A 17,711-nucleotide genomic window follows, 5' to 3' on the forward strand; every position below is an offset into this window, starting at 1 on the left:
TGGAGACAAAGGCATGGAGAGGGTTAACAGGTGAGATGTGGGGCCTCTTGCACTGCCTGAAAGCAGATATGGAAAAGAGAAATCTTGAACTTAGACTCCCAGGACTCTGGGTTCATTTACCAGTGAAATGTCCTTGAGCAAACCAGCTCACCTCTCTGAGCTTCAGTTCCCTAACTTGTAAAATGGGAGACAGTTACATCTACTGCATGGTGCTCTTGGGGTCAAGTGAAATAACAGGTGTGAAATACTTTGAAAAGTATATAGTCCTGTGTGGAAAATGGTGATATGGATCCAGGTGTCTGATTGCTTCGTGGTGGTGGTGTGCTTGCTCTGGGATCTCCTTGTGCAAAAGTACAAGTTAACATTGCCCAGTTGCTATGGCAACACCAGCCCTGGTCACTCTGTGCAAAAGCTCAGAGTTATCAGTTTTAACCTTGAAACTCGGACACTAGATCCCAGGGATAGAGGATTCTGAGTATAGCAAGATAACCACAACATCTTGCAGGGCTGTGATCTTCAAGCTGGCCTGCTTTGCAGAAACTTTCCCATAAATAACCCTTTTTCCCCGTAAGATTTTAAAATTGTAGATAGATAAAATGCCTATATTTATTTATTTTTATGTGGTTCTGAGGAGTGAACCCAGTGCCTCACATGTGCCAAGCAAGCGCTCTACCACTGAGCTACAACCCCAGCCCCACAAATAACCTTTTGATGATAAAACCTATATAATAAATGTGCCGAGTTGCCTCTGGATCATTGCGTTGCTATCTGGTGTAATATCCCACCTGGTCTCAGCTTTCTCTCTATGTGTGTCTGTTTGTCTTTTCTTATCCCCCATCGCCCCTTGCCAGTTTCTGATTAATGACTGTGCAGGTTGTGGCGGTCCTGGCCATCTATATAAGGAGTGTCTGAGCCAGGTGACAGTTCCACAAGCTCTTGGAAAGTATCCGCTGAAGGCAGGGCCCCTCTGAAGGCAAGTCAATGGGAGGAGAAGCCGGCCCAGATGGGGCACCCAGAGCTGATACCCTCTAGTTTCTGGTAGGGAGGGGCTGCCGGCTGAGTGGGGCAGATCTGGGAGGGGAGTGGTTTGTGATGTCTTGGCAGACATGATTTTGTCAACTAAAACTAAACTCATGAGCTCACCTCATTCTGAGCCCAAATCTGCTCCTTTCCAGTATTCCCCATTCATCCAGCCATTCAGGCTCCACCTTTAGAGTTTACCATGACTCCTATTTTCTTTCACACCTTTTCATGAGCAAATTTCATCAGCTCTATGTTCAAAATATTAAGAACTCAACTACCCTCTTCTTCACCAGCCTGCCGTCCTGGCTGGGAACCATTGGCTCTCATCTGGGCCACTGCAGTAGTTCCCACTGGTCCCTGCCTTTGGCCTCGGCTATCCTTAGTCTAGTTTCCAGAGGGGTCATTTTGAAACAGAATGAGATGATGTCATCTCTGCTTCTGGCCAAAATAGAGTCATAGGGGACCGTGTACCTTTGCACCTTAAACAACTAAAAAATTGGGAAAAGATATGATACAATGGTTTTAGGACATTGGACAATGGGCAAAGGAGAGAACCGTGATTCCTGAGAGGAGAACAGATGAAGTCAGCCTTACTATTGCTCCTGGGCGCACTTTCTAGGTGTCAGTGGGGGTGGAGGATCCAGGATAAGCCGAGTATTCTCTCTGAGTTGCGAGAGGTGCTGAGAACCTGGGGGAGGTGACGGCAGAGATCTGCAGAGGGTCGCTATCAGGCCTTCAGCTGAGGAAAGGACCCCAGAAAGGAGTCAAGAGAACAATCCCTGGAGCTCACACAGGATGGCCTTTATGTGGGGCTGAGCTTCCTCCATGTTTGAGGCAATATCCTTTGAATACTCTTCCTCAACTCCTATGGAGTATGAAGTTTTGCTATTTTCGTTGTTGGCGACATGAATGAACTTGGTCCAGGTGCTGCTCCTTCTAATCCTCTCCTGCGGTTCCTTCCTCAGCCTCACACACGTCTCAGTCAGTAGCCAAAGTCTTAAGGGGACCCCTTGTGGCCCGTGGGAGCTCTCTCTGTGTGAAGCTCTCTCTTCTTTAGTGCTTTGCTGGGGGATCTCTGTCCACTTAGGCATCCTGGTCTCCTCACTCCATCTCTTTGTTTCAGAGAAGTTGAGGGGCTGCCCCCAGCACCCTGGAATCCCCTCCCTTCACTGTAGTGATTGTAGAGCTTCCTTTACTTTCTTCTCCTCTTTCAAGGATCATTGGCCTGTGCTGCCTTAGGTTCTATGTCTGAAAACCATTTCATGTTTTTCTGCAGTGTTTTAGATGGGAAAAGTAAATCCATTTTCTCTTATTCCATCCTTGTCAGAAAAAATTCATGAAAATTTATGTTATGCAAAAACCTGTACAGAGATGTTGATAGAGGTTTTATTTTGTCAAAACCAAGACACAGTCTGAATGTTCTTTGGTAAGCGGATGTATTAGACTATTTTGTGTTGCTGTAACAAAATATCTGAGGCTAAGTATTTTTTTTGCAGGAAAAAAAGGTTTATTTAGCTCACAGTTCTGGAGGTCCAAGAGCTTGGCACTGGCATCTGCTGATAAAGGCTTTTTGGTGGATGGCATCATAGTGGCCAGAGTGTGTGCAGAAGAGAGAAGCAGCCTGTATGCAAGAGAGACCCAGGGGAGGTGTCAGCCTTGCTTATAGCAACTGACTCTCAAGGTACTAATCAGGACCTCCCTTGAGATAGCATTACCCGTTTGTTCGTGAGGATGGTGCCCTCCTGGCGTAATTGCCTCCCCCTCGGCCCAGCATCTTAAAGGTCCCATACATCCCCACACTGCCACACCGGGGACTAATTTTGCAGCACGTGAGCCAGAGTAGTAGATAAACACACTGTCGTACATCCACCCGATGGAGTGCTCCTCAGTGACAAAAAGTTCCATGAACCCACATGGACTAACCCCAGGTGCATGATGCTCGGGGAAAGGATTCAGACTCCAAAAGGTGCCTCGTCACCAGCTGTGACCAGGACGCCACTGTGGTGGTGCTGATAGAGGGGGGCTAGGCCTGTGTGCAGGGGGTTTGGGGACTCACTGTGCCTTCTGTTCCATTTTGCTCTAGACCCAAAACTGCTCTAAAAATAGAGTTTTAAAAAAAGCTATCTACTCTATGGTTCCATTTATATAACATTCTGGGAAAAGCAAACATGGGGACAGAGAGCAGAATAGTGGCTGCCAGGGGCTGTCATTGGGAGAAGGGTTGGCAACCAAGGGCAAGGGAGACTGGGGGGCGATGGACCCTCGGGGTGGCTGCTCACTCGTGTTCATGGGTCAAAACTGGCAGAATTCTACACTGAAAAGGGAGGATGTCATGGCATGTAAGTCATACTTAGGATAATTACGATCCGATGATGTCACTCCTTTGCTCAGAACCTTCCAGGTTAATGTGCTCACAGTGGCCCCGAAGGTGCTACTGTCCTGGCCCATCACCTCCTTGATGGCTTCTCTTTCTGACACCGTCCTGCGGACTCATTCCACCTCAGCCTCATTGTTCCCTCATTGTTCCTCCAAATATCAGCCTCCTCCTGTCTCAGGGCCTTTGTACCTGCTGTTGTTCTACTAGGATGCCCTTCCCTCATATAACCACAGGATTCACTGTCCTATTTCAATCAGGTCCCTGCTCAAAGGCCATGTCCTTAGAGAAGATTCCTTTGGTCACTGCTATAGTATGACCCATGTGTTAAAGGCATGGTCCCAGGGTGGTACTTCTGGAAAGTGGTGGAATTTTAAGAGATGGGGCTTACTGCAAGGTCCTTAGGTCATTGGGGACATGTCCTTGAAAGGGATTACGGGGCCCCTGTCCCCTCCTCACTCTCTTGCTTCCTGGTGGCGAAGTGAGCAGTTGTGTTTACCATGTGCTCCGGTTATGATGCACTGCCTCATCACAGGCCAATAGCTCATGAACTGAAACTTCCAAAACCGTGAGGCAAAATAAACCCTCTCTCTTTATGAGTTAATTATTTCAGGTGTTTTGTTACAGTGATGGAAATCTGATCCACAGAGCCACCTGTCTGTAATAACACCATTGAGCCTGCACACTCACTTTCTCATCTTTATTTTTTTAACACTTATCTGCACCAGACATGTATTTTTTTTACTTGTTTATTGTATATTGAATATTTCTCTAACTAGGATGTAAACCCCATGGAAGTTTTCCAAGTTAAACTTATATCTTCACACTTTATTGGAGGAAGATTCAATCTCAGGGAAGCAAGGGAGAAAACAAGCACAAGGTGATGTGTTACTGATCTGAACTCAGCTCCATCACAACACACCTGGTTGCTGGAGCATAAGGACTGTCCCTGGGGACCTGTAAGCTTTTTCTCTCTCTGTCTCTCTTCCTCTCTCTCTCTTTCTCTCATTTTATTTATTTGTTTTTGGTACCAGGAATTGAACTCAGGGGTGCTTAACCACTGAGTCACATCCCCGACCCTTTTTATGTTTTATTTAGAGACAGGGTCTTACTAAATTGCTTATGGCCTAGCTAAGTTGCTGAGGCTGGCTTTGAACTCTAAATCCTCCTGCCTTAGCCTCCTGAGTTGCTGGGATTACAGGTGTGCCCCACTGCACCTGGAAGACCTGTGGTTTCTCTGAATAGTTTCATCCTGGGGAAGAAGGATGAGTAATTTATTTTTTGGCTCCTTCCTGTCTCCTATTAGTCAACATTTACTACATAGACATGTTTTATTACTCAGTCTTTCCAGGAAGCCCCGAGGAAGCTAGAGCTCTCTGGGTATGGTCAGCTGGTTCTGGGTGCAGAGTGGCTGTGGTTCACCATGATGTATGTGATAAAGGCCACCAAACCAAAGCCTTGTCCTGTCTACCAGAGTGGTTGAGACTATGGTGGTGTTAGGAGAGGAAGTGATGACAACAACCAGGGCTTTAGAATTGTGGAGATAGGAAGGGCCAGAGCTGTGTGATTAAAACCCAGAGGTGGGAGGATGGAGGATGAAGGCAAAGCTACGTGGAAACTGATGAGAAGACAGAACCAGATCTGGTGCCCATATTACTTCCGAAATTTGTTAAGTTCCTTCATGAACTAGTATGAAAGTGTTTAAGAATGTTTATTTGCAAAGAATTGAGTCTTGGTTCTTCATAGGCTTATTAATCAGGTGTGTTAATAGCATTGTTTGATCTTCTATACTAATATTTTACTTGTTTGTCCTGTCAATACTCAAGAGAAGTGTGCAGAAATCTTCCACTGTGTTGGGAGATGTCTTAGTCTGTTTTGTGTTACTATAACAAAATGCCTGAGGCTGAGAATTTTATAACGTAAATGGGTTTATTTAAAACTGGGAGTGATGGAGTATACCTGTAATTACAGCTACTTGGGAGGCTGGAGGATCTCAAGTTCAAGGCATGACTGGGCAACTTAGACCCTATCTCAAAATAAAAAGGTCTGGAGGAGGGTGTAGCTCAGTGACAGAGAGCTTGCCTAGTGTACACAAGGCCCTGGGTTAGATTTTCTGTACTGCCCAAGCCCATCCTCTCAAAGAGGTTTGTTAACTCATGATTCTGGTGGCTGGAGGGCCCTCACAACATGACACTGCTGGTGTCCTGGCCAGGGCGCACCGGTTGGCTATGCAGCAACAGGGTGGAGAAACAGAAAGGAAACTGGCTGTGCGTAGCAGGGAGTGATCACAGGGTGGTAGCGAGCCAGAGACGTTCAGGAGCCAGACTTGTTCTTTTCATAAAAACTCCCTCTTGCAGGAACTAAGGATGGCCCCTTAAGACCACATCGATCCCTCCCAGGGGTGCCACTGTGACCTGACCCCTTTCTACTAGGCCCACCTCCTAAGTTTCCAACACTGCGACACTGGGGACCAAGCACCCCGCACAACAAACCAGATCCAAACCACAGAAAAGATTATCAACTTCTCCTTGTAGTTCTTTACATTTTTGAGGCATTTTGTGTTGTGTTTGCATAAATTAAAAAAAAAAAATCTATTTGCACCAGATGTCCCAGTGTACACCTATAATCCCAGTGACCTGGGAAGGAGGATCACAAGTTCCTGGCCAGCTTGGGAGCTTAGAGAGACTTTGTCTCAAAATAAAAAAGAAAAATGGCTGGGAATGCAGCTCAGTGGTACAGTGCCCCTGGTTCAGTCCCCAGTGCTGCAAAAAACAAAACAACAACAACAACAACAAAACCCAGCAACAAAACCACAGCAAGGCTGGGCGTGGTGGCACAGGCCTGTGATCCCAGCGTCTTGGCTCGGGAGGTGGAGGCAGGAGGATCTTGAGTTCAAAGCCAGCCTCAGCAAAGAGCGAGGTGCTAAGCAACTCAGTGAGACCCTGTCTCTAAATAAAATACAAAATAGGGCTGGGGATGTGGCTCAGTGGTCGAGTGCCCCTGAACAAAACAGAACAAAAAACCCAAAATTATTTGCTGAGAAAAATGTCAAATATACAGAAAAATAGAATAGAATAATAAATAATAAAATAATAAATATCTAATGCTTTAGCATTTGTTGGTATTTTCCTTTAACTATTTTTTTGGGTGCATTTTGAAGTAAATCACAACTTGTTATCTTTTTACCCTATTACTTCTGTGTCTATCTTTCAGAATTAAGGACGTTTTTATTATTTAACTATAATACCATTGTCACACGCAATGAAGTGAAAAATCATTGTTATCGGCCTTTTGCTGAGTCCTCACATGTAGAAGGGCAAACAGACCCATTCATGAGGGTGGAGCCCGCCTGCCACTCACCCTCCCCAGACCCCACCTCTGAACACCCCACCTTCTGGGATAGGACTTCAACCAAGGATCAGACACACTGACCTTCCACAAAAGGATTTTAGCATCCATTGATGATTCTTGCCTGAATCAGTGATTTCATTAGAAGATGAAAAGATTGGCTTTCTATCTCTCATTTGTATGGATTAGCTATACTTCTTAGAAAAAAAAATTATCTAAATTTTTAAATAATTTTTAAAAATTTTAAAAAAATTAGAAAGCTACCCCAGCTTAAATTTGATAAGTACTTGTTTCTGTATTTTTATCTTCATACTTTTAGTTTTAATGGTTCTGTAACCTGATGTTTGGGGCATATATTTTACAAATAGTGCACAGCTGATTTTATTTTTTCTTTTCTTTTTTTATTATACAGATACTTTTATTATATACATATCAGGTACACAGTTTAAAAAGAATGAAAATCCTACTCTGTAGAATGTAAGACAAGAAATAAAACAAAATGTTCTAAAAGGCATGAACATTAGACCAAGTATGTGATCTTCACACTCATATTACACATGTAGTTCACTATTCTTTTATAGTTCACTTATTTGAAACTGTAGACTGGCATAGGATATATGCCACTTAAGTATTAGTTCAGGGCCTTAGAAAACAAGTTTATTGGTGGTGTTTAGGCATGGGGCAAAGAAAACTGTTCACTGTGTGTAACTATCATGTCACTGTTCATGAATTTCATGTTCCAGTGGAGACAGGGGACATGATTTAAGAGAAGAAAGCAAGTATTAATTATTTCAGAAATGCTACCTACATTGGAATGTCACTTCTTAAATATACATTCCTTCCTGAACTCCATCCTAATGTAATTTATAAACTCTAAAATGAAGCTAAGGAAGTTAAAATTTTAACATAATCCAGCTATAAAAGGAACTCAGACTAGATTTAAAGTGTTTAATGTTCACTACATTTGGCACTTTTTTCTTATACAAAGTACCTTCTCTTAGAAATGGAGTATTTAGTTAAATTATCCTTTTTTATGACCTTGGCTACAATGAAAAGACAGAGGCCAACAGACTACATATGCAGGCTTTCTGTCACTGATGAAAAGTAACAGTGAAGAGCCACAGGCAGGCAGTTTAAGGGACACAGCATAGCACAACATTCTACAGTTGGGTAACACACATTTGGTGGAAAAGCAACCTAAATATTACATGTTATATTATATTATATTTGAAGGGAGTTGCTCTGCACATTACAAATTTGGACTTTTTTTTTTCTTTTTGGTGCTAGAAATTGAATTCAGGGGCCTCAGGCATGCTAAGCTCTATTCCCAGTCCCAAAATCATACTTTCATACTAATTAAATAAAGGCAAAAATATTGTCAGTATTCTATTTAAAGGCAGGGAGGTACATCATAAAGTTTTAAAACATGTACTTTTATCTAGAACACCTCATTTCCTGATGGTGCATCGTTACTGTACTTAATATTTAGTAAAGTGAACAAGCTACCATTATGACAAAACCTATTTGTATTTAAGGAACACAATTAACAAACTGACAAAATTTACCTATGTTAGAGAAAAACTCAGTCTGTTGAGATTGACCAGGCAGGATTAGTTTCCTGATGCACAGAAAGACAACTCCTATAACATGAATGTTAGAAAAGAAGCTCACTGCCATGAATACTTAGATACTTAGCCAAATACAAACCTAAAGGAAATAGGAAGCCACACAAAACAAAGGAAACCAAGGAATAATAAAATCCCTCATTCCTCATTAGTCTCAGAGGACATGGGGGACAGTGCTGCATTAGGGGGGCATAAGAAAACATCAGTTTTGACTCCCAGCTCTGATAACTGTTCCAGTGAAGACACACAACAATAATGGTCTTTTAACATGTCTGGTAATTTAGAAGTGTTTTTTAGAAGACGCTGAGCATGTCTCATGGTGTTAGAAACTTCAGCTCCTTAAACGCAGAATTTGATTCATCAAGTTGCATCTTCGTTTTTACACTTTGCAAGTATAGTGTAGTAGATACATTCTATTTAATTAAGCAACTTGCCATAGTTTCTGCATCAGAGGTTTTAACCTTATTGGTTGGATCTTCCATTTTGTCATCTTGCTCTTTTTCATAATCTTTAAAAATCACATTTCTATGGTGTTTATTCTCTATTTCTGGTTTTTCTGGCTCTAGATTAATACCTATGTGTTCAGTGTTGACTTCTTGAATTTGTTCTTTGGATGCATAAATGTTGGGGACCACAAATCAAGTCAAGATGGTGCCTGGCAGTTTGCCAGGAGGAGTGGTTTGTGAGGCAACCCCACCGAGCCATTAAGATGATGGGGATTCCTTATTGGCTGACTGCTGTATCTAGGTGATGCTAATTGAGTCAAGCTGTGTGTAATCAGTTAGGTATAGATACCTCTGCGGTTCCACAATAAGGCGGCTCCTGTTATCTTGGGTGCCCGCTACCTTGAGTTCCCGCTCAGTTCCCGCTGAGTTTCCCCGCAATAAAGCAATTCCCGCTTCAACCTTCAAGTTGCTTGTCACCTCCAGGTTATTTGCCCAGCCGGACTGCGGCACATAAACCTCAATACGTTCTCCCAAATTAACTTTTTCTTGACTCTTCATTGTTAGAATATCCACGGGGCATGTCACATCTCTTCAATAGGCTGAGCTCCTGCCAGAATGGCCTTTTCATAGATTGATATAATATTTTCAACAAGACTGTGATTGGTTCAATACATATAAGACATATCCAATATTTTACATTTTTGTCATTTGGAATTTTTTTTATAATTGTAGTTAGACACAATGCCTTTATTTTATTTGTTTATTTTTTATGTGGTATTCAGATTCAAACCCAGTGCCTCACACATGCTAGGCAAGTGCTTTACCACTGAGCCACAACCCCAGCCCTGGAATTTTTTAATTAGGTCATTCTATGTAACCAATATTTCTTCTTTTGGGCATCCCTTATTAACAGTTCAGGCATTCAGAAATGGTCTTGTTTACTTTTTCAATAAATAATCTTTGTTCATCTTCTTTTGCCATGAAAGTCCAAAAGGAGCCAGCTGGTTTTCATTTTGTCCTTCAGATGTGGGCTGGGGAACTACTGAGGTCAGAGGCTTTTTTAGTACTTTTCCTTTGTGTTTTCCACTCACTCAGATGAGTTTTTCTCTCTTCTGCAGTTTCTTTGGGCTGAGCTGATCTATCAACCATTGCTTTTTGGTCAATGTTTTTTGACTTTTCTATCAGTTTGGTATTAGAAGATGAAAGAGGCCTGGCTACAATTTCAGATGCTATGCTTTTTTTTTCCTTTTTCTTTTGGTTTTAAATGAATACAATACCTTTATTTTATTTTTATGTGGTGCTGAGGATCGAACCTAGTGCCTCACATACACTAGGCAATTGGTCTACCACTGAGCCACAACCGCAGACCCCAGATGCTATACTTCTTGATAGCACCCTATTTCTTTTTAAAATTTTTTTTTCTTTAGTTGTAGATGGACACAATATCTTTATTTTGTTTATTTATGTGGTGCTGAGGATGGAACCCAGTGTTGCACGCATGTGAGGCAAGTGTTCTACCACTGAGCCACAACCTCAGCCCCCACCCTATTTCTTTTTATGCCCTGAGAAGAACTGGTTTTGACACTAGATTGGTTGCGATTATTCTTTTTCTTGAGGCCCTTTTGGATTTTAACACTGGCAGGGGTTTGGCTGATGGCTTGTTTCACGGTGTCCTGGGTGTTATCGTAGTGACTTCTAATAAGAGATTGCACAAGTTGTGTGTTCCGAGATTTAATGTTCACAATTTTAGTACTTTCAAATTTAGTAGTAGCGGTTGTATTGGAGGCTGTATTACTTCTCATGGTTACATTGGTGGTATTTACAGATTCAGGCTTTGTGGCTTTGGAGACAGTAGTTGAAAGTTGCTTTGTTGTTGCAGAACTCTCATTTTTGACTTGTAGAGGCTTTCTAAATGAATTAACCGTAGACGGAACAATTTGGCCATGATAAGATCCAAGCACAGGTTTCTTGGGCATGCTAGCTGCTTGGTTTGGTTTTTCTGCAGGCACTGGTTTCTTTTTAGTATTGTTCTTAATGTTTTTAAGGTGAAATGCCTGGCTTAATGTCGTATTTTGATCTTGGGGATCATCTTTCATTGATAACTGCAGGGCCCGAATGCCATCTTGAAAATCATCTGTCCATTTCTGCAGTTGAACTGGTTAATTCATTAGAAGGCTTTAAAGGAATATAATTTTTTCCCATTGTTGTATTATTTTTGCTTCCTGTAGGTATTTTGATATTTTCTTTATCAGCCATTTTTATTTTTAATTTTAGAATTTTTGTCTCTTGGGCTTGGTCCTCAGATGTCATCACTCTTTGGGCTCTACTAGGTATATGGACTGGACCATCTGACTCTGGGGCACTGCAGGTCCCAGGCACAGCCAGGGATGCAACTCTGCCTGGAGCACCTCGGTATTGCTCAAGTTGCCACTGATGCCTTACACTGGTACTTTTCTTCTTTTATACTAGTGTTCTGTTACTGTAGCAAAGTAACCAACATATCAATTTAACAAGGAAAAAGAGTTATTTTGTCTCAAAACTTGCAGTTTTCAGTCCATGGTTGGTTGACTACCTTGCTTTTGGGTCTGTACTGAGACAGTACATCAAGGTGGGAGCACATGACAGAGTTAGTTGCCCACCTGGCAGTGGCCAAGAAGCAGAGAGACAGAGAGGAGGAACCAGGGTCTCAATACCCTCTCGGAGGGCATGCCCCAGTGAACTCACTTCCTTCCACTCGGCCCCACTTCCACAGGGTTCCAGCATCTCCCAGTAGCACTCCAGGCTGGGACCACACTTCAACCCATGAGTCTTTGGGGGAACTTCAAGATCCAGACTTACAGCAATTTTCATCCTATTTGACTATCTCTGTATGTTAATTGGTAAGTTTGCTATTTATTATGATTATTGATGCTTTTAAAAACCATTCTACTCTGTGTATTGTATTTATTTGATTTTCTATGCTTTCTTCCCTTCTTCCTCTTCCTTCTTTTGAAATTGCTTGATTTCTTTGTTTTTCCTTAATCTAGTTCTTTTTGTTGTTTTGGAAGTGAAATATTTTACTTCCATTCTTCTGGTAGTCCACCTTTTGAGTGCTTAGAGCATACATACACATTTTGTGTAACATAACTTTAGTTAATATTTGATCTCCCTTTTTGAACATTTGAAAACTTTAGATTATTTTAACTACAATGATCCCTTCTGAATTAATACCACTGTTATCCCATATTTTAGTTAGCCCTTTAAAAATTAACCCAGAAAAACAAAGTTACTGTTTATGTAGACAAAGTTTGTTTGGATTTATGTGCATTTAAAAAATATTTCTTAGTTGTAGGTGGACACAATACCTTTATTTTATTTATTTATGTGGTGTTGAGGATCGAACCTAGTGCCTCATGCATGCCAGGTGAGTGCTCTACCACTGAGCCACAACCCCAGCCCAGATTTATGTGCATTTTTACCAGGTGCCTTACAATTTCTTCTTGCATCTCAGTCCTTCCTTTTAGGACAATTTCCTTCTTCCTAGAGTTTGTGCTATAGATGTTCCTTTAGGGAAGTTTGGTTGGTGGTTGGCTTTCCTGAAAATACCTTTATTCTTTCTTTCTTTTTTGGGGGGGTGGTGGTTCTGGGAATTGGACCCAGGGACATTCTACCCCTGAGCTATATCCCCAGCCCTTTTTATTTTTTATTTTGAGACAGGGTCTGACTAAGTTGTTGAGTCTGGTGTGGAACTTGTGATTCTCCTGTCTCAGTATCTTGAGTTTGAGTTGCTGGGATTAAAGGTGTGTGCCACTACAGTGTGAAAATGCCTTTATTCTTAAATTTTTTTTTTTTTTTGGTACTGGGGATTGAACCCAGGGGTGCTTAATCACTGAAATACATCTGCAGTCCTTTTTATTATTTTTAATTTTTAGACCGGATATCACTAAGATACTTAGGGTCTCACTAAGTTGTTAAGGCTGGCTTTGAACTTGCAATCCTCCTGCCTCAGCCTCCTGACTGGCTGGGATTACAGTGTATGCCATTGCACCTGGCTGAAAATGCCCTTCTTCTTGAAAGATAGGCTTGTAGGGTTCACAACCCTTGATTGACCATTATAATGTCTTGGCAGTTGAAGATTCCATTCCACTGTCTTCCAGCTTCTTTATTGCTACAGAGTCCACAGTCAGTCTAACTATGATAACTTTGTGATACTGTGAGTGGTCTGGGTTTTTTCTCTGGCTGCTTTGCACAAGTTATTTTCATCTTTGATGATACACAGTTTCACTATAATGTGCCTGGGTAAGGATATATTCTAATTTTCCACTTTGGTTGTATGGGTGTATGTGGCAGCACATACCTTTATCTGTGGGTTCATGCCTTATTGGTTCCGGAACATTCTCAGCTGTTATGCCTTTGGGTACTGTATCTACTTTATTATCTACTTCCTCTCTCTTTTTCTCCTGATAGGACTCTGGATATGTTAGACCCTTTTTTTTCATATTTTATTCTCTTATCTCTTCCTTCCTTCCTCCTTTCCTTCCTTCCCTTCCCTTCCCCTTTCTTCCTCCCTCTCTCCCTGCCTCCCTTCCTCTCTCCCTCCCTTCCTCCCCCTTCCTTCCTTCCCCTTCCTCTTTCTTTCTTTCTTTCTCTTTCTTTCTTTCTTTCTTTCTTTCTTTCTTTCTTTCTTTCTTTCTTTCTTTCTTTCTTTCTTTCTTTCTTTCTTTCTTTCTTTCTTTCTTTCTTTCTTTCTTTCTTTCTTTCTTTCTTTCTTTCTTTCTTTCTTTCTTTCTTCTTTTCCCTTCCTCCCTCTCTCCTTCCTTCCCTCCCTCCCTTCCTTCCTTGTTTCTTTCTTCCTGGGGATTGACCCAGGGGCACTTAACCACTGAGCCACATCCGCAGCCCTTTTTATTTTTTTATTTTTGAGACAGGGTTTCACTAAGTTACTTAGGGTCTCACTAAGTTGCTGCGGCTGGTTTTGAACTTGAGATCCTTCTGTCTCAGCCTCCAAAGTCACTGAGATTACAGGCATGTGCCACTACGCCTGGCTCTCTTATCTGTTTCTACTGTAAACACCAAATTCTGCAATCTACCTTCCAGTTCATTCATTCTCTCTCAATCTGTGTCTTAAGTGCAATTTATCCCATCCATTCAATTTTCCATTCTCATAATTGTAGTTTTTATTTCTGAGAGCTCTATTTGGTTCTTCAAATCTGCCTGTCCTTTTTCTTGATCGTTGAAATATCATGTTTTTAACAAAAAACAAGTGTTGGTGAGGAGGTAGAGAAATCCGAACTCTTGTATGCTAATGTATGTAAAAATCAATGTGAAATGGTGCTAACTATATGGAAAACAAAATGGTGGTTCTTCAAACAATTAAAAGTTGAATTACCAGATGATCCAACAATCCCCACTTCTGGGCATATATCCAAAAGAATCAAAAGCAGGACTTTGAAGAGATACTTACATATTCACGTCCATAACAGCATTATTCACAATAGCCAAACAGTACAAGTAACTCAAATGTCCATTGACAGATGAACAAATAAACAAAATGTGTTTAAAACAATGGAATATTATTCAACCTTATAAAAGAACTTCTGACACCTGCTACATCATGAAGAGCCTTAGGACATTCTGCTGAGTGAAATAAACCAGGCACAAAATGACAAATACTGTATGTTTGCACTTATAAGAGGTACATAGAATAGTCAAATTTATAGAAAGTAGAATGGTGATTGTCAGGTGCTGTGGGGAGGGAGAGGTGAGGAGTTACTACTTACTGGATATAGAGTTTCAGTTTTGCAAGGTGAAAACAATTCTGTGAATGGATGTTGGTGAGGGTAGCACAATGTAAATGTACTTAGTCCATTGAACTGTGCATGTAAAAATGGTTAAGATGGTAAATTTTAGATTATGTGTATTTTACCACAATCTAAAAAAATTAAATGTTGAAATAGCATTTAATTATTTAAACATTCTGCAAGTTATCATATTGGAATCCCTATAGTATGGTGGTTTACAGCATGCACTTTGTAGTCAAAACATTATGATCAACTTAACTAGTTTGTAACGTCAGGCAAGGTATTTTACCTCACTGTGTCTTCGTCTTTTTTATCCATAACACGAGGATAAGAATAATACTACATTGTAGGTTAGTGTGAGGGTATGCTAGTTTTGCAGAGCTGGGGATCAAACCCAGGGCCTCATGTATTCTAGGCAAGTGCTCCCTCATTGAGCTACACCTCCAGCCCCTGCATCAGTACACTTAGAACAGTGCCTGGCACATGGGAATACTCTATTAATATTATAATTGTTTGATCATCCTGACATCTGAGGTCCTTGGGTTCTAAATTAGCTGTTTATAATGATTCCCACTTATGTTGTGTTTTCTTTTTAAATATCTTTCTGATCTTCAATTGAAAGCTCATATTTGAAGATCTTTGAGAATCCTGAGGCTTTACAAATTGGGGATATTGTCCTTCAGAGGATCCGCCACCTGAGACCCATTTGCCCCCTTCTGTTATATCTGCTACATAGGGGAATCCCGGGTTCAGTTTCTCTGCAGTGGGTCCGGGTTTAGTTCTTATCTAGCTTTGAGAGAGGTCTTTGTCCCTGAGACAACCCAAGATCTTAAGTTTGTCGTTCCCAGATCACCACTTTAGTTTCTGCTCGTGGTTCTGATGGCTTTGTTTATTTTTATTTTGTTTATTTGTTTTTTGACTGTTGAGGATTTCCGTCATCTTCTAAGACTCTAGTAAAACATTAACCAGTATATTTTATGAGCCTTCAGACTTCTGGAGAAATCCACGGGGCTTCACTCTCCCACATTTTAAGTACAGGCACTTATGAATACTTAGTTTCCAGAACTTAGCTTGGCGACTGCCTCATGCCTGGCAGGTGACACTTTCTTTTTTCCTTCATTTCTTTCTTTTTTAAATAAAAGAACCACATGGAGGGCCTTGTAGGAGGAAGAAATGAGGCCACAGAGGTGTAATATCTCTTTCCAGCCACTTGGGGAGCTCTGCTTGAATGTCACCCTTGAATGCTTAAATTGGCTCTCTCCCAAGTCACAGGGTGTCCTTAGCCCACAGCTGACATCAGGCAGACAGAGAGGGAAGCGGGAGAAGCCTGTGTGGGGAGGAGATGCCCTGGCATCCCCAGGTGCAGCTCGCTGTTGCCCCCACTTAGCAGATCTGGTCTCCATGTCTCTGTTTCTCGTGCCTCTACTTTGAGAAGTAATTGTCTCCCCAGGACCTTTTCATCCCTAGGCCAAAGAATTAATGCCTGATGGTCCTAGCTCCATTCTTATCAAGCAGCCCAGCAAACGTGTACCAAAGATACCATCATTTAATGACAACGACACTTAGAAGTAACAATAATAACACCTGTAGGTAACAGTAGTCACGCCAAAGGTAGGATGGTGCATTTACATTACACCTGGTTTCTTGTTCCGGTGGGCTTGGGAATGGGTGGAGAAGGGAGAGGGCTGGCCAGACCCTCTTCTCCTCCTCTCCAGCCTGGTTATCTGGGAAGAGCCCTCTTCCATTCAGTAGAGGGGGAAAGTTCCACCTGAGTTAGCAGTGCCTCTGAGACCTCGGTGCATAGCTGGCTCCGTTCAGCGGGCTGCATCTCTCCCTGGGATTCTGGAAGCACTGGGGATGACTGAGCTAGGGCAGCTGCCTTCCTTCTGGGTGTCTCTGGGGTGTGAGGGTCTTGCAGGAACAGAGGCCGTTTGCTGCTCTAGCAAATGCCAAGGCCGTGGGTGGAGAGACAAGCCCCAGTGTGGGACTTCTGGGGGATCCCCAGTGGGTAGGACTGGAGAGAAGCAGCTCTGAACGCTGCAGAGGAACAGCAGCCTTACATCTCAGACTAGAATGAAAGAGCGACAAAGGGAAAGTCAGAGGAGTCGAAACTTGACATTGTGATGACAGGGGCAGAGTTATCTTCCTCTCTGCACTACTATGCTCTCTTTATAGTCTCTAGGGACCAGGAAGTCTCAGAAACCTTTCCACCCTCTTCCTTATCACAATCTTTCCCTGGAAAGGATCTGATAGTCTCCTTCTGTTAGGAAACAGTGATAAAGCTTGATAAAGTGGATGTGTTCCATGTCCTAAGGCACTGGCAGTTAGCAGGAATCTCTGACCTCAGGAATTTCAGCCTTAATGAAGGAATCTTAGGCTATCAGCTTGTTGGGAAGGGAAATTATGTGGGAGGCAAAAGGTTGTCAGGATCACTTAAATCTAAGGATGGTTGGTGCTCTCATGGTAGAGGAAAGAGGGAAGTCACCCTGGGTGGGACGAACGTGCTCACCTTCCACACACTGTAGATCCAGTCGAGATAGGCTGTGACCTTGGTGTACACTCCTGGGGTACTTGGGCCCCCACAGCCATGTCCCCAGCTCACAATGCCCACCACCTTCCAGTGGTCAGACTGGTACATCAGGGGTCCACCACTGTCACCCTGTGAGAGGCCAGAACAGGGGTTGCTGGGGAGGGTGGCCAGGGGCTGGCTTCCTTCCTCCTGGTCCTGCACTTCCCAGCACTCTCTGCATTCTGCCCTCAGCCCCCTTGCTCCTGCCTGACCTGCATCCAGAAGTGCTCTTCTCTGCTAGAGCAAAAAGGTCTGTTGGTGGTCAAGTAAATCGTGGGCATGCAGTGAGCCTTCTCCAGAGGCCCTAACTTACACCAGCAAACTGAAGGCTGAAAAGGACCCGGGGGAAGGAAGTTGGGTTATCTTTGTGTAATGTGGTAGTTCTAGAGTTTAATTAACCACTTATGGAGTGACTATTTTGTGTCTGGGCAATTGGGATTCTATTAGTTAAAGGAAAGAAGGAAGGAAGGAAGAAAGGAGGGAAGGAAGGAAAGAAAGAGAGAGAGAGAGAGAGAGAGAGAGAGAGAGAGAGAGAGAGAGAGAGAG

The 17,711-nt window shown here is 42.4% G+C and overlaps 1 protein-coding gene and 1 pseudogene across 2 annotated transcripts in view; both read right to left on the bottom strand.

Annotated features, from left to right (window-relative positions):
* Nucleotides 1-8,508: 8,508 nt before the first annotated feature.
* Nucleotides 8,509-11,666, bottom strand: LOC107145670 (annotated as a pseudogene).
* A 4,458-nt stretch (nt 11,667-16,124) lies between these two features.
* Nucleotides 16,125-17,711, bottom strand: part of Tmprss4 (transmembrane serine protease 4) — a 33,546-nt gene continuing 31,959 nt past the window's right edge. For both annotated transcript variants that reach the window (XM_048795711.1, XM_048795710.1), the window contains 2 exons: nt 17,106-17,255; nt 16,125-16,664 (listed from right to left, as the gene is read on the bottom strand). In XM_048795711.1, the coding sequence (XP_048651668.1) occupies nt 16,653-16,664; nt 17,106-17,255 (162 nt within the window). In that variant the 3' untranslated portion in view covers nt 16,125-16,652. The remainder of the gene's footprint in view (nt 16,665-17,105; nt 17,256-17,711) is intronic.

This window comes from Marmota marmota, unplaced genomic scaffold (assembly GCF_001458135.2).
Source record: "Marmota marmota marmota unplaced genomic scaffold, marMar, whole genome shotgun sequence".
NCBI classification, from domain to species: domain Eukaryota; kingdom Metazoa; phylum Chordata; class Mammalia; order Rodentia; family Sciuridae; genus Marmota; species Marmota marmota.